This window comes from Lethenteron reissneri, chromosome 11 (assembly GCF_015708825.2).
Source record: "Lethenteron reissneri isolate LAM-NWPU_2019-01 chromosome 11, ASM1570882v1, whole genome shotgun sequence".
In the NCBI taxonomy this organism is placed as follows: Eukaryota; Metazoa; Chordata; class Hyperoartia; order Petromyzontiformes; family Petromyzontidae; genus Lethenteron; species Lethenteron reissneri.
Genome location: NC_083789.1, coordinates 5,173,927 through 5,197,429, shown reverse-complemented (window position 1 = coordinate 5,197,429; position 23,503 = coordinate 5,173,927). Strand labels below are relative to the sequence as shown.

Genomic DNA, 23,503 nt, shown 5'->3' with positions numbered 1-23,503 from the left:
TGAATGTAGCTTTACAGAAAGTCTCTTTTTTTAAGAGCGAGACTAGAATTGTAGATTAAAATAATTGAAGACTAAAATAATTGAGGACTAAAACAATTGAAGATTAAAATAATTGAAGACTTAAATAATTGTAGACTGAAACAATTGTAGACTGAAACAATTGCAGACTAAACTAATTGTAGACTAAACTAATAGTAGAATAAAACAATTGTAGACTAAAATAATTGTAGACCAAAATAATTGTAGACTGAAACAATTGTAGACTAAAATAATTGAAGATTAAAACTATTGGTGACTAAACTAATTGTAGACTAAAATAATTGAAGACTAAAATAATTGTAGACTAAAACAATTGTAGACTTAAAGACGAAAATAATTGAAGACTAAAATAATTGTAGACTTAAACAATTGTAATAGAATTGACCGGCGGTAGGAGGACGCCTTCCCTACCTAACATGGCTGCCACGGCATCCACCCTCCTCCTCTTCGTCTCGCCGTGAGCGCCCTCCCGTGGCGAACGGAAGAGGGTTCAAATAGAGCGGCCATGGACACCTCCTCTCGCTCGTCTTCTCCTTCTCCTCCTCCTCCTCGTTCGTCTCCACCGCCGACGGCTCTTCCCGCTCTCTTCCCAGCTTTCTCCGGCGCCCAAGACGCCGACACTGACGCCTCGAGGGGTGAGGAGGAACACGCGGCGGTGGGGGGAGGGGGTGGGGGGAGTCGGGGGTCCGGTGGGGGGGTGGGAGTCGGGGGTCCGGTGGGGGGGGGAGGGGTGGGAGTCGGGGGTCCGGTGGGGGGGTGGGAATCGGGGGTCCGGTGGGGGGGGGAGGGGTGGGAATCGGGGGTCCGGTGGGGGGGTGGGAGTCGGGGGTCCGGTGGGGGGGTGGGAGTCGGGGGTCCGGTGGGGGGGGGAGGGGTGGGAGTCGGGGGTCCGTTGGTGGGTGGGAAGTCGGGGGTCCGGTGGGGGGGGGGAGGGGTGGGAGGCGCGGGTGTCCGGTGGGGGGTGGGAGAATCGGGTGGGTCCGGTGGGGGGGGAGGTGGTGGGAATCGGGGGTCCGGTGGGGGGGTGGAATCGGGGGCTGGTGGGGGGGTGGGCAAGTCGTGGGTCGACGGTGGAGGGGGGTGGGAGTCGGGTGGTCCGGTGGGGGGGGTGGGTAATGCGGGGGTCCGAGTGGGGGGGGGGGAATCGGGGGTCCGGTGGGGGGGGGGTGAACTCGGGGGTCCTGTGGGGGGGTGGGTGGGAGTCGGGGGTCCGGTGGGGGGGTGGGAGTCGGGGGTCGGTGGGGGGGGGGGAGGGATGGGAATCGGGGGTCTGGTGGGGGGGGGGGGGAGTCGAGGGTCCGGTGGTGGTGGTGACGAGACTGTCAGTATAGATCTTAAGAGATCAGCTGCCAACTTTTCAACAGCTGCAAGCTCAAACAGTAGGAATCTATGGAGGGGTTTGTGGTGGAATCAACTGACATGGGGTGCGAACGCCCCTTTACAATGACTACACTCTCATTGCATTCATATCACGGTTTGTTCATTAAGGCACCAATGTCTGTTCAGCTTGACACGTGTGTGTGTGTGTGGGCACGTGTGGTTTCTGTGCGCAGGCCTGGGTTGGCTCAGCAACCAGAGCTTCCGGACTGTCGATGCCTTGGCTCTGAACAGCCACGTCTGTCCAAGGCGGTGCTCGGATAGCAGGTGACACCCCGGCACCCGTTCTGGCTTTTATTCACGGGAAGATGCTGACCGAACAATAAACAGCTCTTCTCTACTCTTAGGTTTTTTTCGGTAAAGTCACGTAGGTAAAAATAAATAATAAAAGTTAAAATAATAGAAATAATAATAGAAATAAAATAATAAATCACGACGTTTCGGAGGCAACACAAGTCTCCGTCATCAGGTGGGACCGTCACAGCTAGATTTGTTTGATACACTAAATCTGGCTGTGACGGTCCCACCTGATGACGGAGACTTGTGTTGCCTCCGAAACGTCGTGATTATAATTTTATTTCTATTATTTACACTTTTATTATTATTTATTTTTACCTACGTGACTTTACCGAAAAAACCTAAGAGTATGAATCCTTGCAGTCACGAAAGCTTCAAATCTAGCTCTTCTCTAGTAGCTACACACCTGAGCTGCGTGTCGCAGGCTGTGCCACACGAGTTTGAACGTTCATTCATTGAGGATCACCGCAGCGCTCATGCCTATGACCAAGTGACCAGGAATACATCTGATCTCATAAAATCTTGAAAGCTAAGCAAAGTTTAGCCTGGATAGTCCTCGCATGAGTGACCACCATGCACAAGCAGGTTGTCTTAGGTGGCTGTGGGGCTACTTGGTGGGTAACAGAGGACAGTGCCCTCTGATGGACTGTACTTCCGTGCTCCGCATCTATGCTGCGCAAATTCTCTAACCCACACCGACTATTGTGGTGAGGTATGGTCAAATAATCAACCTTGACCCGCAGGGCTTGCGAAGGCCTTCATTTAGGAGTGCATTAACAAAATGCTGTGCAGTGCGCCTGACTGATTGCAGAGAATATTTTCTCATTAATGACACTTCAGAGTCATGTTAGATAGACTAGGAAACAAGGCTTAGGTCTGTATGTCAATGTGCCATACTGCATTGACATTCCTTAATCGAATCAAGACAATTCATCGAGTGGCTGCGGGGGTAAATCGTTAGTTGCTTACTGCTGAATTAATCATTGCAGTGATCATTGAAGTTGAATCATTCCTGTTGTGTACAAACAACTGTTTTTGTCACTACATTGTGTGTTGATGACAACAAAATAAAGGAGAGGTGGCCGGGTGGTTAAGAGGTCACAGCGTGGGGGCTGGTGTCATTGAGATCGTGCGTCCGAAACCAGGCAGCCGCTCGTAATTAAAACCGGGTTCTCAAGTTTAGTGAATTTATCGTCTAAGCCCACCATAAATGAATGCATGAATAAAACATCACATTAAATTTGAGAGTTAAAAAACAATGTGGGTGGCAGAGCGGGTGTGAAAAAGCTCACCCTACTTTGTGGAACAGAGGTCACTTGAACGGATCTCAGTGTTTATAAATGTTTCACAATAAATTATTTAACGAATCGATGCCACAATAGGGGACATTTTAGGGAAAGCTACACAAATATAAAAATGTAAAAATAAAAATATTGTTGTCTTAAAAGTGATGGCATTATCTTTGTCCCCAATAGCTACAGCTCCTCCGAGGATTCTCAAGACAACGATCACCAAAGAAGCCCGCTCCGGAGAAGTCCAGTCCGGAGAGGCCCACATCGGAGCAGTGGTGATGATGATGATGGTGATGAAGAGAGGAGGAAGGCAGCTGCAGAAAAGAGGAAAAAGGAGCAGAAGAAGAAAAAGAGCAGCAAGAAGAAAAAGAAGAGGCATCACCGGCGGCGAGATGACAGCCACTCGTCAAGTGATAACGATAAAAAAAAGATGGGGAGAGACATTGTCAGCCGTGACAAAGTGCAAAGGTCAGCTGCCTACCTCAATCAACTTTTATGGTGGAGAGTGGGGCCACATTAACAACATTTTTTTTCTTTCCCAATTGTATACTAATTGTGCCATTGGCATAATTTCATTCGGTTCTCTCACTTGGCCTATAGAAGTTGATATTCCACAGCTACCTCTGAGATCACTTTAAGTGACCTCGGGCCCACACAGTCGGTGGCAGCACTTCTGTGCCCACCCAGCCACAGAGAGGAATGTTTGTCGCACGACAGTAAAGCGAATATTATTGAATTGTCAGAACCAAATTTTCGGAAATGTTTTTTTTTGTCGTTGGTTACTGGGCTGAGACCAACTTACTACACTCGAGAACTCGGTTTAATCACCGGAAATTTCCGTGGATTGGAACCCAGGATCTCCACAGTGTTGGCCCAGCGCATTGATCTCTGAACCACTTGGTCTCCTCCGGAGGAGCCATGTATTTCAAGTTTCTTTTTCTTCCCTTTTCCAAATTATATTCCTGTTGTAATATCGGCATCACGTAAGAACTCTTGCAAGCCTTGCCCTGTGTCGCGGTACGATATTACACATTTTTAATTAACATGTTTAAAAAGGTATTGTCTTCCCAAAAGGTTTGAGTAGTTTTTGTGAAAGCAGATAATTTAAGAGTGTACAAATGGGCAGATGTGATATTTCTCAGGCATCACAATAAGCGTTGAGTTACGTGTGTGTTGGAACGACTCGGCCAACTGTCGCTGAATTTGTCCTTTGCAACTAAAGCGTGAAGTCAGAAGCCGAGGCCCCAGTACAGCAGCACGGCATTTGGCTCGAGGATCTCACCGACCCCGCTGCCAGCCCCTTCTACCAGGACTCCAAGCCCGACATCGCCAACTTGCAGTACATGTCCCTGTACCGGGCGCACGTGGCCAGGTGAGAACACGGCACCTCAACTGGAGTGCTGCTTTCAGCACATGTGAGCCCTGCGCGCACGCACGCAGTCCGCTCACCTTGTGCCGCGTGCCAGGTGTCTGTACTCGGCATCTTACCGGGACAGCTGGCCTGGCTTGAGTGGTGTGTGCGAGGTGACGCCGACTTGCGTTCAGCACACCTGCACGCAAAAATACATTTGCACTGGCACCTGCTCTGAGATGACTTCCTCCACCAGAGTTGATTTATTTTAGCCAGAGTCCTCGTCCGTCAAACAGAAATGTGTAATTCTTAGCCACGTTCTAAATTCATCAACTTGAACCCCACCCACCATAGGTACCGGAGGAAAGGTCAATCTTGCCTTGGGCTGCTCACTGGACGGCAGGCGGTGGAGTGGCAGACGCCCGGATCCGGCAAGAAGCACCATCGGAAGCGGCAAGGAGGCGGCGTTCGTGACGGTCGCTACTTCAGCCCCAATGCTGTCGCCGCCACCGCCGCTGCTATGGAAGAAGAGGAGGGACGGACGGTGGCACCACGAGACCCCGCGCCCCCGCCTACACCTGGGGAGTTCCTCCCGCTGAAGTCCGCTCCCGTTGGCGGCGCGACTGAGCGGGCGGCGAGGGAGATGGTGAACCCGCTGGGCGTGTACGATGACTCCACCACGCTGTGGCTGCAGGGGAAGGGGACGGAGGGCGACGGCACGAGAGAGGTGCGTGCACACGAAAATCGGGATGTCCGATTATTTAAGTGATTTATTACTCGACTAATCGAGTGCTGCTGGACGGGAGGTGATGGGCAGTGCTTGGTGACGCATTCAGCATCATTATCCGCGTCGCGCTGGACGTGGCCTTGTAGAGGGCTTTCTGACTTTTGGAGGCAGGATGTAGGGGCAGCTGCCACTTTTTAAGGGGCTGGAATAATCAACCACAAAGTCGAGTCTTGGTAGACCGATCGTTCCATTTTTAATCGATCTGAATCGGTGACTCAATGCATCATGCCGCGCCTACTGAATAACACGAGGAATAGTTCTTTCCGCGTGGTGTGCCTGATGACGGCGAGCAGGACTCAAGTGGCATCACGGCCCTGAGCGCGAGGGAGCGACGACTGCGCGACCGCGTGGAGCAGCTGAACCGCGCCGTGCGGGAGGACCCCGGCGACGTTGCCTCGTGGCTCGCCCTGGCTCGGCTGCAGGATGAGCTGGCGCGCGACGCTTCCTCGCTGCTGCTCATGATTGACGGCGGCGGCGGTAGCACCGGCGGCGGGGGCACGGAGAAGAGTAGGAAGGTGTGTACGGCACACGTGCGTCGACTCGCATGCACGTGCATCACGGGCAACAGCTCACCCTCGCTAGGCACGCCGTCTTCAGCAGGCCCTATCGTTATCGCCGTCATTATTGTTGTTGTCATCGCCTTGCTTTTTAATGTCTCGACATCACCATTGGCTTGTGTTTTTAACGTTTCATCATCGTCATCACCGCTATCTCTAACAACATCTCCTTGTCGTTGTTTTGCCACGCTTGTCCGCGGAGGTGGCCGAGCGAGCGGTGCTGGAGAAGAAGCTGTCGGTGCTGGAGCGCGGCGTGGAGTCAAACCCGAGCTCCATGGCTCTGCGGCTGGCTCGCCTTGAGCTGGGTCGCGACCTCTGGGAGTCCGGGCGCCTCGCCGGCGAGTGGAAGAAGCTCTCCTTCCTGCACCCCAACGACCCCGAGCTGTGGCGGCAGTATCTGCTCTTCGCTCAGGTCAGCCACCGGGCTGTAACAATTCGCCCCCCTCTCGACGATTCAGTGAATTGTTATGATTTCCATTTCACCATTCGGTTCAAAAATATGTTTTTACATTTGCGATTTTGCTTTCTGATGTTGTCAGGTCGTGTACCGCGTTTTGTTCATCATGATGCCCAACGTTTTGCTCGCTCCACATGCAGGGAGCTACAGTTAATAAAATGTGAGAGACCAGGCTCTACTGGACATCTGTGATAAAGAGCTTCATAGCTCATCGGATTCCTCCAGTCTAAATAAAAATTCAGATTCTGATGCTGAGCAATATATGGAACAACTTAAATACGCAACCAGAGGGAATTTTACACCACAACCATGAAAACATATCCAGTAAACAGCAAAAGTGTTGCAATGATAAATCGGTTAAAATCATCAATTGATGAATCGATAATAATCAATCGGCAGTTATTTCGAAATGATGAGACACTGGCTACCCGGCCTCCAAAAGCTGGAAAACTCGCTGTTTCATGGTGCCGATGATGATGGTGATAACGACGATGATGATGTCATACATCTACATCCACCGCAACCTTGGATACGGTGCCACCCAAGCAAACAGTGAAGTCAATCCTTGACCTCACACTTTCGTGAGTTATTTAGCTCCACATTTCAGAATGTTTACAGGGTTCACAATTTAGAACACAGGATTATATAGAATGAAGTGAAAATAGTAATGGTGCCACGGGAGAAGGCGAATGGGCACAGTCAAACGCATGAACCTGCGTTTTGTGATCTTGCGCATTTTCTCGCCCACGCACACACAGGGCAAGTACACTTTATTCAGCGGGTCGCGCCTTAATGCGCCCTTCTGTGGGTGGGTGTGCGTGTGTGTGTGAACGTGTGTTTGCACGCGTGTATTCCTTTTTGTATGTATGTATGTATGTTGAACTTTTTTCACACCGTACATAGCCAAACGGGATAATCGGAGGTGCGGCAGGAGGACGATAAACTAAACACAAAAATAACTTATAAAGAAATGAGTTTTTAATCCAGTTTTAAAAGTCCATAGCTCCAGTGGCTTCCTAATATCCGAACGAAGAGCCTTCCAGACAGCCGCAGAAGCGCATCTGAAAGCACGCGACGCGATGACCGTCTTTGTTCGATGGCTCGCCAAAACCCTCTGCTAGGATGTCCGGAGTTCACGTGATGGTTTATGCTCCTTGACGCACGCAGAGCTAGTACGCAACTTTTGGCGGGTCGCGCCTTAACGCACCCGTCCGTGTGTGCGTGTGTACGAACGCGTGTTGGCACGTGTGTATTCCTGTTTGTGCACACGCAGAGCCAGTACGCGACGTTCGGCGTGTCACGCGTCAACGCGACCTACGGGAAGAGCCTCACAACGCTGGCCGGCGTGGTGGACGGGACTCTCGTGTCTCACCCTCTGCTGCCCAACACGGAGTCGGCCATGCTGGGTAAGACGGCGCTGCCATACCGCCCCTGACGCGATCATCGGCCTCCCCGTGCTGAATCTATTGCGTTATCGTAATCGTCGCTGTTATCATCCGATATGATTAGGCCATTGTTGTGCCGCCGTCCAATTTGTCGTGTTTGAAAAATTACCCGCATATTACTCAATTGGGATCACACAGGGAGTCATCGCCCCCTAATGGAAGACTAATGCCTTGTCGCTGGCCAGGTGCTGAGTGACCTTGTGCTGAACAGGCACAGCTATTACTGTGAGTGCCATTTCAAATATCATGAGATGCGATGTCGATCATTTTGTGTAAAGCGCTCCGAGACGTCCCGGCGTAGAGACCATGACGATGGTGATCACAAACAGCAGGAGGATCTTTCCAACCAGCACCATCTTCATCTCTCTACCCTCTTCACCTCCCCCCGCTGCTTTGCCTCCCCACACAGACATCTTCTTGCAGCAGTGCCACTTTTTGCGGCAGGCCGGCCACACGGAGAAAGCCATTTCGCTCTTCCAAGCCATGATGGACTTCAACTTCTACCGGCCAGACACTCTCGCCGAGGTCACCACCAGGGGCCTGGTACGTCTTGCCACTGCGCACGCGTAACATAATCATCATTGTTACTTAATGTTTATACCTCGACTCCAATGCAGTGCGTCTCAAGACGCCCTGCGGCAGGTAGCCCCCGGTGGCAGCTGTCCCTGTGAGGCACAAGTTGTAGCTTCCCAGCTGAGTAATTTTAGAGTAATTAATCAAATTGCCAGATCTTCTTGGTTCTTTCGGTAAAGTAACGTAGAAGGGAAGTAATAAAATAATAAAAATAAAACATAATAAAATAAAATAATTCTCACGACGTTTCGGCTACAACGCAAGCAGCCGTCTTCAGGTGAAGAATGAGACACTGCCAAGCTAGGAGCTTATATATAAGCTGGGTTGGAGGTGGAAGAAGAGCGCCTTAACAAAAAGAATGTGCATATCAAGAGGAATTTAGCATATTCATGGGAAATTGCCAGATTTAGACCACGACACCGGCACACGGTGAAATATTTAACGTCCACTCTGAAGAGGATGGATGCGTATTTGATGGTTAATACGCCCGCAGTATAAACCAGGGTGGCTGTCAGGAAACTTCTGCAACAAGCGGTGAATGTGCTGCCACTGAGTCACCTGTAGCGATTCCCTCTCCCTGGCAATTCCGCGAGTTGTCGCGATTTGGGTGTTCAGATGCCGAGTAAAGAATCGATCATTTAGTTTGTCTCGGCTCTGGGGTGCCGACACGTGTCTCCGCTCTCCTCCAGGTGGAGTTCTTCGAGACATTCTGGGACAGCGGGGAACCGAGGTTCGGCGAGCCCGGAGCGCGTGGGTGGAGTGCCTGGATGAGGCAGAAGGAGAGGGGCGGCTGGGTCACCCTTGACCCTCCAGGTGGGGGGGGGGGTGGGGGCGGTGACTGACCTGAGAAGTGGCGATGGTGAAATGTTTAATTAAGCGGGTGGAAGTGAGAATTAGGTGGGTTGCTCGAGGCAAGAAGGCTGACCCAGCACCGCAGACTTCCTTGGTTTGTTTCCAGGCAGCCGCTTGTGATAAAACTTGGTTCTCAAGTCTAGTGAGTTTATGGTCTCAGCCCGGTCACAAAAAAATAACCCAACCCATCGCATCTAAATTGGTTCTGCATTTAACACACAGATTTTAAGATTGGTTTATGATTTTTTTTTTGGGTCAGAGTGCATGACTACAATACCAATGTGTACTGAACACCCTCCCACTACCCGGACACAGCCGAATAAATATTGAGAGATGTAAAAATAATTTCAGCCAAGCCGACAGCTGCAGACTGAGTGTGGCTTGGAAACGCATTGTGGAGTTATAACATATAACGTAACCGCAATATAATGCTGTCACGTTTACAGAGTCGGCGTAGAATGAGCGACTCAACCCCAGCAACAATATGAATCGGAATGCACTACTTGAAAATATACTTAACTAATTTATCATAACACAGCACTCTAAAACATTGCAAAATCTTTACAACAATTCAGACGAAATAATATTCAACATTTAATCATTGTATATACCTTAATGATAACATCTAACGTGTTTATCATTACGACACAAATTGGTATTGGACTCAAAGTAAAATTTTATTTCGAAATGGTTCTGCACTCATTCGGCCGAATTACAGTTCTGAGAATTATTTATCACTTTGCTGTCATGCGACAAACATTACTTATAGCCTCTTCCTGTCATGACGTGCTACAATCGGTATAATAAAGCTGGAGTAACACATAAAAAACGATATCTATAAATAAATACATGCCAATAGGCTCTAATGGTGGTTCGTTCCTGGCTTTTCATCCGGGCCATCGCATAGAAGGGCCGTCGTGTTTTGTGTTGTTTGCCCTTGACTCTCTGGTTTCTTCTCTCTCTCTGCGGGAGCAGACGAGGGTGATGAGGTGGGAGACGATGACGGGGAGACCCCTGAGGAGGAGCTGGCGGCATCCTCCGTGCCTCGCTGGCGCGCGTGGTTATCCGTGGAACGCTCGCGCGAGCGCCGCCAGTGGCTGCCGTGGCGACCGGATAAGGGCAAAGGTCAGACGGAGACCGACTGCGAGGACCCGGACAGACAGGTGAACCCACCGTGTGACCCTGACGCTGCACGCGGAATCTTCTGTTGCTGTAAAATGAGTTTGATCCAATTCCTGTCCACCAATGTTATGCCGATTGTGCTGTCGGCGCCATGTCATGAGACCGAGAATCCATGGGGATAATCTCACAGAGCAATGCAGTACCCCGTGTGCAATAATGGCCTGTAGGAAGTGGATATCACATAACTACTTTCAAGCCCTATTCACGGTGACCTCTGATCCACTCTTGGTGCGGGGTGCTTTACCACATGCGCTGCTGTAGAGATGGTTCATTGCAGCACAGTCAAAATTAGTGTAGTATGTTTTTTTTAATTCTCAGAGCTGGAAGCTAATACATTTAAGTGAAATACCAAATTTAGTGGGGGCGGGGGGGGTGTTTGTGCAGTCATTGGTGACTTGGCTATCAACCCAATCGACTTCAGAACCTGGTTTAATAATCACAGGTGACTGAAACCCGGATTATAACCTAGGGTCGCAGCATGACCAGTTCCGAGCTCTCCTACTTCGCAGTGATCGGTGGCCAGACTTACACAAATCAAATGCACTGCACTTGACAAGCAGGCCTAATCACAGGTCGGCTGAAACCTGGATTTGGACTTTGGGGTCTCCGCGGTGCCGAAACGGCGCTCTGACTCGTGAACCTCGTCGCCCCCGGCAGGTATTATACGACGACGTCGGCCCGTCTCTCTTCACGCTGCGCACCGCCGACCTGCGGCGCCAGCTCGTCGACCACTTCCTCACCTTCCTGGGCGTCCCGCCGGCGCCAGGACCCACGGACGGGGGTCACCGCCTGCCCCCGCCCTCCGCCTTGGACGACCCGGGGCTGCTGTTCGCCGAGGAGCGGGCGCTGTCGTTGGTGCGCGGCGCGGCGGCGGCGCGGCCCGGCGCCACCGCCCTGGGACCGTCGCCCGACGTGGAGGAGGAGCAGGAGAACGAGTGGGGAGGAGCGACGGCGGCGGCGGCGGTCGCCGGGACCCGGCGGTGGCGGTGGAGCGGCGGCGCCGCCGGAGAGGAGTTCGTGAGGAGCGTGCTGGAGCAAGCGCTCCAGCTGTTCTCCGGCGCGGAGCGGGCGGCCCTGGGTCTGCGCTGGCTGCGGCACCAGAGGGCAAAGGTCGTTGCGCTAACACTGATGCTGTCGTAAGAGCGTTTTCTTGGATTTGCGCTTCTTTCTCGCGATGAAGGAGATGCCACCTGGAGAAACGAGCGGCCCTCCACTCGTAGATACACGCCTCTGAATGTCGAAATACAAGACATTAGAGGCCAGTATGAGTAGAATGATGGGTTAGGGTAACATTGACCCGTGTTGATTCTTACGCTCATTATACACGCATAGAATTGTGTGCAAATGAGATAAAACAAATATGCAAAAGAGGGGAAACAATAAAATATAATAAAATATCTGTGAAAAACAAACCCAGAGTTGGGGAGATTGAGCAGTTAGCGTTAGCACTTCAGGCAAACGGAACTCGTGCAATAACCACCGAACCCTAAATCACCAGATGATCGCCGTTTCCCTGCAGGTGGAGGCCGTGCTGGGCTCGGGCGACCGCCGGCGCGCCAAGGCTCTCGGCAAGCGTAGCCGGCGCCTTGCAAAGACCCTCCTCAAGGAACCGGCAAACCGCAACCGCCTGGAACTCTGGGAGGAGTTTGCGCTGCTCGAGTGGCGGCTCGGTGAGCATGCGGCGGCCCGCAAGGTCCTGGACACGGCCATCGCCATGGCCACGGCCTCCGGCGCCGCCGCGAAGACGGCCTCCCCGCCGCCGCTTAGCGACGGGCCCCTGTGCTCGCTGTGCCTCCGCTACGCGCAGCTGGAGCTCGAGGTGAAGGAGGGCGGCGCGGGCGCGGCTGGCGAGGGCGGCCAGCGAGCGACGCACGTGCTGGTCGCGCTGGCGGCGTCGGACGGCGCCGGCTACACCCCGTTTGACGGACGCCCCGCACCGCCGAGCTCCGTGCTGCGTGCGCGCAAGAGCTTCGATCGTGAGCTCGATGCGCTGCTGGCGACCGAATCGAGCGCCGTCGCCGACTCCGGTTCCAGTGGACGGGCCCGTCTGGCGACGGTGGCGTGCTGTGCGGCGACGCTGCAGTACGTCACGGCCAGCGTGTGGGCCGCCGATGCCGTGTTTGTGCGTGCGAGCGCTGCGCTGCTGGCACAAGGTCGCGACCCCGGAAAGAAAGATCCAGAAGAGCAGGCGGCGGTGGCGGTGGCGGCAACGGGAAGAGGCCAGGAGGCGCCGGCTTGCGGTGGTGTCCCTGCCGGCAGCGTGGAGCTGGAATCGCTGCTGCTGGAGCGAGCGAGGCTGCTGCGTTTCCACGCGACGTTGGTGCCATTCCCACGGCGACCGCTGCGCGAGGCGCTGAGCAGCGCCTTGGCGCTCGTCCCCGACAGCGCCGAGCTGCTGCGGATGTACACGCAGAACGAGGCGAGTGAAACGACGCGAGAGTGGTCCCTGTTTAAATTCCAAGCGGTCCGAGCCTGGCGTTGGTGCTACGGTAAAGTTACCACCGCTAAGTGGCTGCTGATTGATGTCTGTGCGCTTGTGCTTGCATATGTGAGTATGTGCCACTCAGTCCTACGTGAGTACCTGGTGCATTGTGTAAACATCAGCACTGGGAAGACAAACACGGCCAGGCGTGATGCTGGCCACACACTGCTGTTACGAGCGTGCCGTGGCAGCCTTAATAAGTGCTCGCTAAGGGCACTCTCCCGCCTACTGGGCATGTAGTGACTTCCCCCCCCCCTCCCGCCAGCATCGGTTTGCGCACACAGTCATGAGCACGCCGTACAGGGAGGACTGCGTGAGGGATGCACCATCCAACCCCTACGCTGATTCTTGCACCACGTCTTCAAGGTGTCTGAGAAGTGCGTGCGACCTCGTGGAACCGCCCGTGCGTCTGTCTAGACGGCGAGCGGAGGCCTCCACATGGGGGAGCTGCGTCGAGCGTTGGATCGGCTCACGAGGACCGGGGGCAGCCCCCTGCCCTGGCTCTTCGCCGTGTACGCCGAGCTCCGGCGCAAGAGGGCGGTCGACTCCATCTCCGGGTGAGCCCTTCCTCCACCTCTTGTAACCACCACTCCATCACCTCTCTCTCTTCCTCTAACATCCCTCCCCTCCCTCTCTCCCTCTCTCCCTCCCCCCCCTCCCCTCCCCTCCCCCTCCCTCCCCCCCTCCATCCCCCCCTCCCTCCCCCCCTCATTCCTTCCCCACTCCCTCTTTTTTTTACAATCAGCGGAAACAAGAAGATGCTCGGTGTAGTCGGCACTCTGCTTCGTTCATCATTTCATATATTTTTTTTTTATAACTTTGCTTTATGTAAACCCCCACCTCTCGCTCACTCTCTCGCTCACTCTCTCGCTCTCTCTCGTTCTGCACGCAGCCCTTCCCCACTCCCTCTCTCCCTCCCTCCCCTCTCTCCCTCTCACATCCCCCCTCTCCTCCCTCCCCTCCATACCCCTATTAGATGTACCCATATTGTGCAGTGTAATCCTTTTATAGATATCCCACATTTCGAATGAGCCCCTCTTTCTTCTCAACAGGGGATTGAATACTGTGAAAGTGACGGCTCGTACAGATCGGAGCTTTATAAGGGTTCATGAGTGCGTTGAGACTGTTGGGAGATGTGTAGAGGCTTTGAAATACAATAAAATTTTCTCTATGCTATTTCAGTGGCATATCTATCAATGGATCACTCTGTATTTTATCATAAATTGTGTTCCATCTTTTATAATTCGCGTTTCAGGGTTTTATTTTACTTACTTCTTTTCGCTCCCTGTGGAGCATAAGGCCACAACAAGCCCACACCATGCCGGACGGTCTTTAAAAGCTTACAGGTTTTTATTTTGCGTTCCACTAAATCTATTAGTATATAAAAAAAATTAAGTATTATCATCGTGTGTCCTGCGCTGCGCTCTCTTGCGCCGCGTTCCCTTGTGCTCGTGCGCAGCTCGGGCAGAGACGCGGTCTCCGTGGCGATACCGGAGTCCGGGCTGAGCAACCGCTTGCGCTCGCTGCTGGAGCGTGCGCTGAGCGTGCCCTCCGTGGCGCGCTGCCCCCTCGCGTGGCGCCTCTACTTGCACTTCCTGGTTTGTTACCCCCCCCCTCCCTTCCACATTCATCATCGTCATCAGCAGCAGCACCATCACCATCGGCAACAGCACCAGCAGCACCATAACCGTCGCCTTAGTAGCACCATCATTATTGTCAGCAGCACCATAATCAGCATTTTCAGCAACAGCACCATCATTCATCAGGAGTACCATAACCATCATCGTCATTATCAGCAGCAGCTGCATCGCCACCATCGTCGTCAACAGGGCTTTGACCATATTCATCACCGGCGTCATATTCATCACCAGTTATTGTCACAAACATCAACATTTAAATTGTTTCTGTCGGGATGATCATTTTTATCACCGTCATAATCAGCATCATTATCTCGCGCTTTATTGTCACCAACATCATCAAAAGCGCCGTGATGTCACATTCACAAGAGTAAGTCGCTGTTTCTCTGTCTCTCTTTGTCACCCTTGCTCTGTCTCTCGCTGCCTCTCTCTGTCTCAACCCCCGTCTCCACGTGCCCCCTGCTCTGTGCCGCCGCTAGAGGGTTCAGGGCACGACCTCGCGCAGTGAGGGGATCCTCTACCGTGCCGTGCAGGCCTGCCCCTGGGCCAAGGTGAGGCCTCGCGCAAGCCCACGGCGTCCGAGAGGGACGCCACCTACCGCCCCTTCCCTTGGCCCCCCGAGTTTCTCTGTCGCTACATTGTTGAGTCTCTCCTGACATCGACTCTCACGGAATGCGAGGTCTCGCCAACAGCTATTTTTGCTGCATGCGGTGCATTATAAGTCATTGATTGACAGTCAAGAGTCGTTTGTTTTTGTAATTTTTACCATCTGGTTTGTGTTTCATGATTGTTTCGTCTCGTTTGTGACATTACATTTTTTCCGTATGCCAAAATGTAACATTGGTGTATTCGTTGCATATAATTTGCTTAAATTATGACAACGATTATTACACGCACAATCCGATGCATGTGTTGTGAGCATCATAACTAACTTCATAACCAATTTCACGATGTAGCATTGCTTGCTTCACACACGTGTGTGCGTCCCCCTCCCCTCGCCGGCATCCCCACTCTGCGCCCACCCCCACCCTCCCGCCCCCAGGTGCTGTACATGGACGCTGTGCGGAGTTTCCCCGAGCGTGTGCAGGAGCTGACGGACATGATGACGGAGAAGGAGCTTCGTCTGCGCGCTCCACCCGAGGAGGTGGACATCCTCATGGAGGACTAACCGGGAGGTCGCTACTCTTGCCGCGCTCTCACCCTGCCTGCTTCGTTGTCCTTCCTACGCACTTCCGATTAGTGCGGTTGGCTACGTACGGTGCGAAAGAAGTTCAACATGTGTAATTTGCTGCCCCCGCTGGCACGGGCCAACCAAACACCCGGAGAAATGGAAGGCCCTGGTGGCCGCACACCGCGGGTGGTAGTAGATCAGAGATGGTACTCTGGGGGCCACCGAATGTCGGAATCACCGAACGCTGGAGGAGGGGCGGGGGACCGAAAACTATTGGGGCTCAAGAACAGTGGGCAGACTGAACCCAGGAGCATTGGTTGGGTTGATCGAACAACGAAGATGTTGACACCGGAGAGACCAAACACCAGAGTGACCGAACACTGACCTTGTAATCTTTCGGAGCGAGGAGTCACAGGAGGGGGACGTGGGTCTGCAATAATAATAATAATTATATGTCACTTAATTGCTGGTTGAACGGGGCCCTCCCCATTGTTTTTCAATCTCGTGGCTTGTTTGACCATACTTGTTACCATGGTGAACGGCGAAGAGGGCTCAGGAATCGGTTCAGATGTCGCTCGGCCAGCTGATGGTAGCCGCGGCCGGGATTCGATCTCGAGTTTCTACGTTTGGTAACACGGGAGCGTCCGCCGCTGCGCCACCGCCCCGCTCCGCTCCTGCGTGTGGGCTTGTGCGTGAACTCCAGCTCGGGTCGCTGTTTTGTTTTGGGAGCGGGGAAGTTGCGTTTTTGGGGAATTTTTGTGAACACATTGTGAGCCGCCCTTCCGCTGTCTGTGAATGCGGTGGGCCGCGGGAGCATTGTTCACCTGCGTTTTAAGGTGGGCGTGTGAAGCAAGGCAAATATTAGTTTTGTCTTAGCGCTAATGCCTCCTGAAATAAAGTTTTTTTAAAAGAGAGTTGATATAAACCACCGTTGCGAAGTTCTTTAAAATATTCGGAAACCCTAACGTGTGAGGAGCTGGGTGTAGCTTTGTCCTGTAACTGGCTGTACGTAACCGTTTTTGTAAAGGTAAATAAAGCGTAGAGTGGGCAATTGTTCCCGAACGTTTACACCCCGGTGTTCCACACCGCAGGCAATCCCCGTTTCCCTGAGTGTGTAAATACAGAAGGGTGTTTCTCACGATGGCCTGTATTGCTGTGTTAATGCGTACAGCACACGCATAGCCGTTTTTGTCAATCCACTGCTGGATGAGGGCCTCCCGACAAGTTTTTTGAAAGTGGACCGGCCCCTCTTTCCTTAACCCCCACCCCACCGAGCAACGTGGTGAAGTATGGTCAAACAACCCCCATAATCGAAGCGGCGGGAGAAGTCTTTCATCCAGCAGTGGATTGACGAAGGGCTTCATATTCTTGGTTCTTTCGGTAAAGTCACCTAGAAGGGAAATAATAAAATAATATTAATATAAAACAATACAAATTGTCACGACGTTTCGACTGCAACACAAGCAATCGTCATCAGGTGTGAAATCCACAGCAAGAGAATGTTCCCTTCTACGTGACTTTACCGAACGAACCAAGAATATGAATCCCTGCAGTCACGAAAGCTTTAAATAAAAATTTTACGAAGGGCTGTTGAGTGATACGAGTGTGCAAGTATGAACATTGCGGGCTGATGGTCGAACGTTGTTAACTGTTGCCAATTCCGAGCTTGGCCGCTGGGTGGCGCCGCGTGACCACTGGCCGTGAAACGGTGGAAGAAATCCGTGTTCAGCCGACGACATTGTCCTGTGCAATGACGACATTGCCCTGTGCAATGACAACATTGTCTTGTGCGGTGACAACTTCTGGTAGATTTCCATCTGCGAGGGAGTGTACGCGTCCAGCAGCAGCAGCAGTTCGTTTCTCAATCCGCTGTTGGATGAGAGCCTCCCCCATGAGGGGGGGGGGGGGGTTAAGACCATACTTCACCACCCGGGTCATTGCGGACCGGGTGGTGAAGTATAGACGTGGGAGCATGGCAGCCCAGTCAATTTGCTGCGCTTTTACCCTCTGCTGCCCGCAACGCGTCCCCGTAGAAAGACGTTGCATTATTTTATTTTATAACAGTGACGCAATGGTCTAATTTTAAAAGCACCGCTGGTAAAACAACCCCGGGGGAGTCGCATGTCAATGTTGTTAAGGGGGGGTGGGTGGGGTGGGTGGGTGACTTCGCGTGGGGTAAAACCCCACCACGACCAAACAACCGGGCGGCAATTACGCGCAGATTGGCCACCCACCCACACATCAGGGTAGGTTCATTGCCCGGAGCGTATGGCGCTCGCAGGTATAACCCAGAACCAGCCAGTTGTATCATAGACGTGTTTGTATTGTCTTAGGGGTGGGTGGGGAGGTGGGGTGTACGGGAGCGGTGGCACAGTGGTTAGCGCACTGCTGCTCTGAAAATCCGGACGACCCGACCCGAGTTTCCATCGCTTGTCGCGGTCCCAACATCCGTGGCGAGCGATGCCTGAGCAGGTCCTCGGCGCGCGCCGATTTGCGTGCAACAAAAATACGTCGAAGACGCAAACCTCCTGTCTGTGACGAGACACTGCGAGGCTGGGTTGAGGCTTTCACTCAAAAGTCGATTGACACCGGGGGGGCCGGGGGGAGGGGCTGTACATGGAACGTCAGGAGCCAAAGGTGCCTCGCTGCTCTGACAAGCGCCACAGGATGCTTGCTGTGTCATTTTGGTTGTCTGTGGACTGCCCCCCCCCACCCCCACGTGGACACAGCGATGGATTTGAACGAGGAGAGAGGGCCCATGGCCCATGATCCTAATCCCCTTGCAGCAGGACCCGTGTCAGACACGACGCCACTCATGCAACAAGCAGCACATGGCAAGGGGTCTCAAGGCGGCGACTACAATAAAAAAAACACAACAACGCGACCTGTTTGTCAGCTTCAGGAGACGACGACAACAACAACAACAACCGTCAATCGCCACTTTAGTGGCGGTGACGTCGCCGCCGGCGCTTGTGCCAGGCCAGGTGCACTTTTAAGTCCACGTGACATGTCGAACGCTCGCTGGCAAAGAGGTCACGGATACACAGACCCAGTTACCATGGGTTGACCAACTGAGGTGACACGAGGTGACGTGTCTCCGTCACGAGTCGCAATACATGCCTTGTGGCCCACACATACACCAGGGTGACGAGACACGCACACACATGACGTCGTCACCCTGGTAAATGTGTATGGCAGAGGGTGCGGGGAGCGGTGGTGCAGCGGTTAGCGCACTGCGCTACGAACCCGGCGACCCGGGTTCGATTCCCGCACGCGGCCAACGCCGGTGACGATTGTCTGTACTGGTCCTGGGCCGCCTCTAGGTCGACTCGGCCTCAAATGAGTACCTGGTGCGGTGTATAAACATCGCCGCCGGGGAGACAAAGGCGGCCGGGCGTGGTGCTGGCCACCCCCCACCCACTCGTGTGTGCCGTGCCGGCCTTAATAGGTGCTCGCTAACAACAACAACAGTCTGTTTCTACACGGGGGATCTTTGTCTTTTGTATGCGACTCGATTGTAAATAACCAAGCATCAGGAGGGGGGGGGTGTCCCCCAGTGTTTTGTTTAACTTGCCGCAGGGTTGCTGATGAGTAATAGTGGTTGAAACCGGTCCGATGGGATGATCTCTTCGCTGTTGGAACGCCTCGATCTTCTTCGACTGATGGAATCACATTGTGCAGTTAAACATCGAAGCCGGACGAATTGGGAGGCGGAGAGCCGTTCCGGTTAAGGGAGTTATACGAGATACTGGATTGTCGGCGTTGTGTTTTAGTTACATTTTACACGGTTATAAATTCTACGTCTCTGTTAATAAATTGGGTAAACCCACATCATTTTCCTCTCCTCCCCCCCCCCCCATGACTGCGATGCTATTGATTTGTGAAACCGTCTTCGTGCTATGATTGCGCCAAAAGAGTAGCGCGGATACCGAATTCAATTGTAGAGAACTTGAATACACACACTCACTCGCACAGGCAGACCACCCCATTTATAGCCTTAGACTGTTGGGGCAAGAGCTGTTAGCGAGCACCTATTAAGGCTGGAGACGTCACACGGCGCGGCACCGCGTGATGTGCGACAAGCCACCACGCCCGGCCGCCTTTGTCTCTCCCCCCCCCCTGGACTGATATTTGCACACCGCACCAGGTACAGTACTCATTTAAGGCTGGGTCAGCCTAGGGGAGAGACCGAGAAATTCGCTCCTGTTGTTGGCTACGACCGGGAATCTAACAAACAATTTCCCCAGGTACGACCTATTTATATAGAACATCGAGACGCGCATACCTAAGACATGATACATAATTACACGCGCTGAGACAACACGTGACACAGGCACACCTATGATCAGTTCACTCGGAATGCGCCCGATCGCGAAAGCTAAGCAGGTGTCTTTAGGCCTGCATGCTGCTTTGAATGGGCGACCAGGGACAGAGACGGACAGATGCGTTCGGCACCGAAGCTTTCGTGGTAGGCGACGGAGATCTGCGTCTGCGATCCCCGCCTTTGCCAAACCGCACTGACCAGCGTGGTGAAGTATGGTCAAAATTAAAAACAAATGGGACCTTTATTTAACACCACGAGTCGCACGGCGTTTGGCAGGACCGCCTGCAGCGGGGGATCGACAAAGTACAGCACGTGGGCACATTGACAAAGACACCCCGTGTAGCCTTCACAGGCTGTTGGGGCAAGTGCTGTTCGCGAGCACCTATGAAGGCAGGCACGGTTACACAAAGGGGTTGGTGGCCAACACCACGCCCGGCCGCCTTTGTCTCCCTAGTGGCGATGTTTACACATCGGACCGGGTACTCATTTGAGGCTCAGTTCACCTAGCCGAGGCTCAGGATCGGTTCAAATAATCGCCACTGGTGTTGGCCGTTAGTGGGAATCGAACTTGGGTCGCCGAGTTCGTAGCGCAGCGCGGCAAACATACTCAATGTATGAAACCCGCACCCACCGATTAGCACGTTTTCCTACGTACGGTGCAAAAGAAGTCCAACATACCTGTTCAGGATGTCTACATCCACGTACAGACAACATTAAACCCAACAGCGTTTTGTTAAACCGGGGCCACAACGCTGCCGTTGAGACTCAAAGTCGAATCCACATACCGTGTCAACCCATGAGGTTTACCCCGTATTCTTGTACAGAGAAATTTAGTTTTCAGGTCCATACGGCGTTCAGCCGTTTCAATACGGGCACTATTTTATTGTCCTATTTGTTTGTGTTTCTCCCTTGCGATGGGACTTTGTAGGATGAACGTTGAGATTTATAAGGGCACGGGGTGACCAATAAGGTCTGAACTGGACCTGTAATAGGATCGGCACTGATAAAGAGCTTGACATGTATGGAATCCAGTTCAGGGTTTGTTGCTTAAACAGATGCTGCGGGATAACATTGATCTGGCATGCCGATAAGCTTGATGAACCAACAACGCTTTATATAATGCGAAAAATATAAAACGTTGAACTATAAATGCAATTAATTTCACGTGAAGATACAGACCCGCGTCGTTCTTTTTTCTCCCTTCGCCTGTTAGCATACGGGTGGTGTTCATGTTGACCGGTGTAACTGTGCTGGTTGCCAGCGGGCCCTATTCAGAAGTTTGGCGCGACGCGAGAATTGCTTGCGAAAAACCCAAAAGGCAACAGCATTTTAGTGCCGAGGCAGGTTTGGTGGTGGTGGTGGTGTTGGTGTTGCTGGTGGTGTTGTTGGTGGTGGTGTTCGTCTTGGTGAGCGCGCCGCGAGCGTACATCTGAGTCATCCGCGCGGTTCGCTTATCATCCATCTATGGGAATGTTTTTGCCAGTTTCGCAATGACGAAAGAATAAGAATAGGTATGTAAAAAAAAATTGGGTTTAACCTTTCTGGCAATAAAACAGGAGGTGTTAAGATGTCCAAACACCAAAGATACATTAACCACGCGTACTTGCGGCAAAAAAACATGCAAACAAACATGTTCTGATAATAATCCATAAGAGTTTTTTTTGGGTTAGATAGCATGAATATATAAATGTGTCGTTAAAACCCGCCACCACCCGACACAGCCAACTAGTAAGGGATTGTCACGTAAACAGAACGTGGCCAATTCGTCACTAGTACAGCACACCGGTGTGTTGGAGAGCCAAGCCACAACATTTACAATTTGAGTACGACGTTTCGCCAGTAATTACAACCAGCTTCATCAGGCGACAGCCAGATTTGTCGAGAAGTCTTACCGTTTCGTTCCTTATTTAGAGGCGTAGATGTGGTGACCACACTTCATTTAATATACGCATTCTCTTTGGTGGAGTGCCAATCAGTTTCAAAGGCAATGCAACATACATTATCGCTTGTTATTTTGTCAACTGCTGAGTGGGATGACGGGTCGTGAGCAGGAGGTGTGAGTCACGCGGAATCCGGCGTGGAATTTCCAACGCGGACTCTCAGAGGGACCCTCCCTCCAGACCCTGGGGGTGATCGCGTGAGCCTCACGATGAACAGTTGACGATCACAGGTGACGCACACGCTCCCTGCATGCCCATAGCAAGGAAATCCACCACTAACACCGTCGTCATCTTAATTAACAACATCATCGTCAGCATCAGGTCGCACTCATTACGCACAACGCAAAGTGCCTGCCACAAATAAACCACAATACCTTGCTGATATCTCGTCAAGGAGCATGAATCCATCTCGCGGCGACTTCTATTGGTGAGCCATCGAACAAATAGGGTCACCGCATAGCACGCTTTCAGATGCGCTTCTGTGGCCGTCTGGAACGCTCTTCCTTCCGATATTAGGAAGCCACTGGAGCTATACAATTTCAAATCTAGATTGACAAATTACTTTCTTTAGAACTGATTTTTGTGTCCTCTGTCTTGTCCTTCTCCCGCACCTCTGATTAGCACGGTTGGCTCCGTACGTTGCAAAAAAAGTTCAACATACATCGACAGCTTCATCTTCAGTCGCTTGCCCCTAGCTGGAGTGACTCTCTCCTGAGTGCGGTACCACGCTGAGCACAGTCCAGGGACGAGTGCCGTTTGATGTTAGCCTCGGCAGTGGCTCGAGACCACCTCAACCGTGGTGATGTCCGGAGGCCTACTGAACATCGTTGAAAATTATCTTGATAGCTCATCCTCTGATCATCACCGTTAAAATATATCAACAATGATTCGAATCAGCAGCAGCAGCATCATCAACGCATATAGGCAACAGGTGTTGCTGGAACGATGTCATTAACTGTTTTTTTTATTTTACCAGGCAAGGCCCACTGAGCTACATAGCTCTTTTTCAGAAGCCACCTGGCCGCAAGTGATAGCTCAACGAAGTGGGCTTATCGTGTGGACATTTTATAGCGGCAGCCAAATACTCTAAACGCGTGATGTTGATTCTAAATGTGGAGGGGAAAACGGGAGGACCCAGGAAAAAAATCAACGCGACCACGGAGAGAGAGAGAGAGACACGCAGACTCCAAATATACAGGCATTAGGTCGGGATCGGGATCGAACCCACGACCTCCTGTAGATCAGGCGAAATAGTTAACATCTCGCCACCGTGGCGCCCCAAATGAGGGCCATATATATATGTAGTAGATACAAACCTGTCAACCCCTTATCAGTGCCCTACCTCATTACAGACCAATTCAGACCTTATTAGTCACCCCGTGCTCTTATACATCTCAAGGTTCGTCCTACAAAGTGCCATCACAAGGGAGAAACACAGACACATTTTCTTGCCCTTGTTGAAACGGCTTTACGCCGTAAGGACCTGAAATTTAATTTCCCTGTACAATAATACGGGTAAGCCGTTTTGGCTGCCAGGTATGAAGGTGTATAAGGTGCGGGCCACTCATCTATGCATAAGGTGAATCCATGTACACAATACAAGGTGTGTCTATGTACAAGGTGTGTCTATGCATCATACATGACACATTTCGGTGGTAGCGGGTGCATGTGGAGCTATTATTGAGGGGGCACGGCGTCTGGCTTTACCCCCTTGTAAAAACTTAGGTGAGGAGGGGGGTG

General features: G+C 52.2%; 1 protein-coding gene across 2 annotated transcripts; it reads left to right on the top strand.

The window, feature by feature from the left end:
• On the top strand, positions 1 to 17,634 carry NRDE2 (NRDE-2, necessary for RNA interference, domain containing). Of its 2 annotated transcripts, none has more exons than XM_061549835.1 (17): positions 1 to 674; positions 1,593 to 1,683; positions 3,189 to 3,473; positions 4,228 to 4,377; positions 4,711 to 5,083; positions 5,437 to 5,658; positions 5,903 to 6,112; positions 7,431 to 7,563; positions 8,012 to 8,145; positions 8,865 to 8,988; positions 10,003 to 10,190; positions 10,867 to 11,319; positions 11,729 to 12,628; positions 13,109 to 13,248; positions 14,151 to 14,289; positions 14,808 to 14,879; positions 15,371 to 17,634. In XM_061549835.1, the coding sequence occupies exons 1-17, from the start codon at positions 545 to 547 to the stop codon at positions 15,494 to 15,496; spliced, it is 3,870 nt and encodes a 1,289-aa protein (XP_061405819.1). In that variant the 5' UTR covers positions 1 to 544; the 3' UTR covers positions 15,497 to 17,634. The 2 variants fall into 2 exon arrangements, with proteins under 2 accessions (XP_061405819.1, XP_061405818.1); XM_061549834.1 differs by having other exon boundaries at positions 5,434 to 5,658.
• Positions 17,635 to 23,503: the final 5,869 nt, after the last annotated feature.

Coding starts and splice junctions, on each gene's coding strand:
- NRDE2 (XM_061549834.1), top strand. CDS start 545: ATGGACACCTCCTCTCGCTCGTCTTCTCCTTCTCCTCCTCCTCCTCGT. Junction 5,084..5,433: donor AGGGCGACGGCACGAGAGAG/GTGCGTGCACAC, acceptor GATGACGGCGAG/CAGGACTCAAGTGGCATCAC. Junction 12,629..13,108: donor GGATGTACACGCAGAACGAG/GCGAGTGAAACG, acceptor GCGTCTGTCTAG/ACGGCGAGCGGAGGCCTCCA.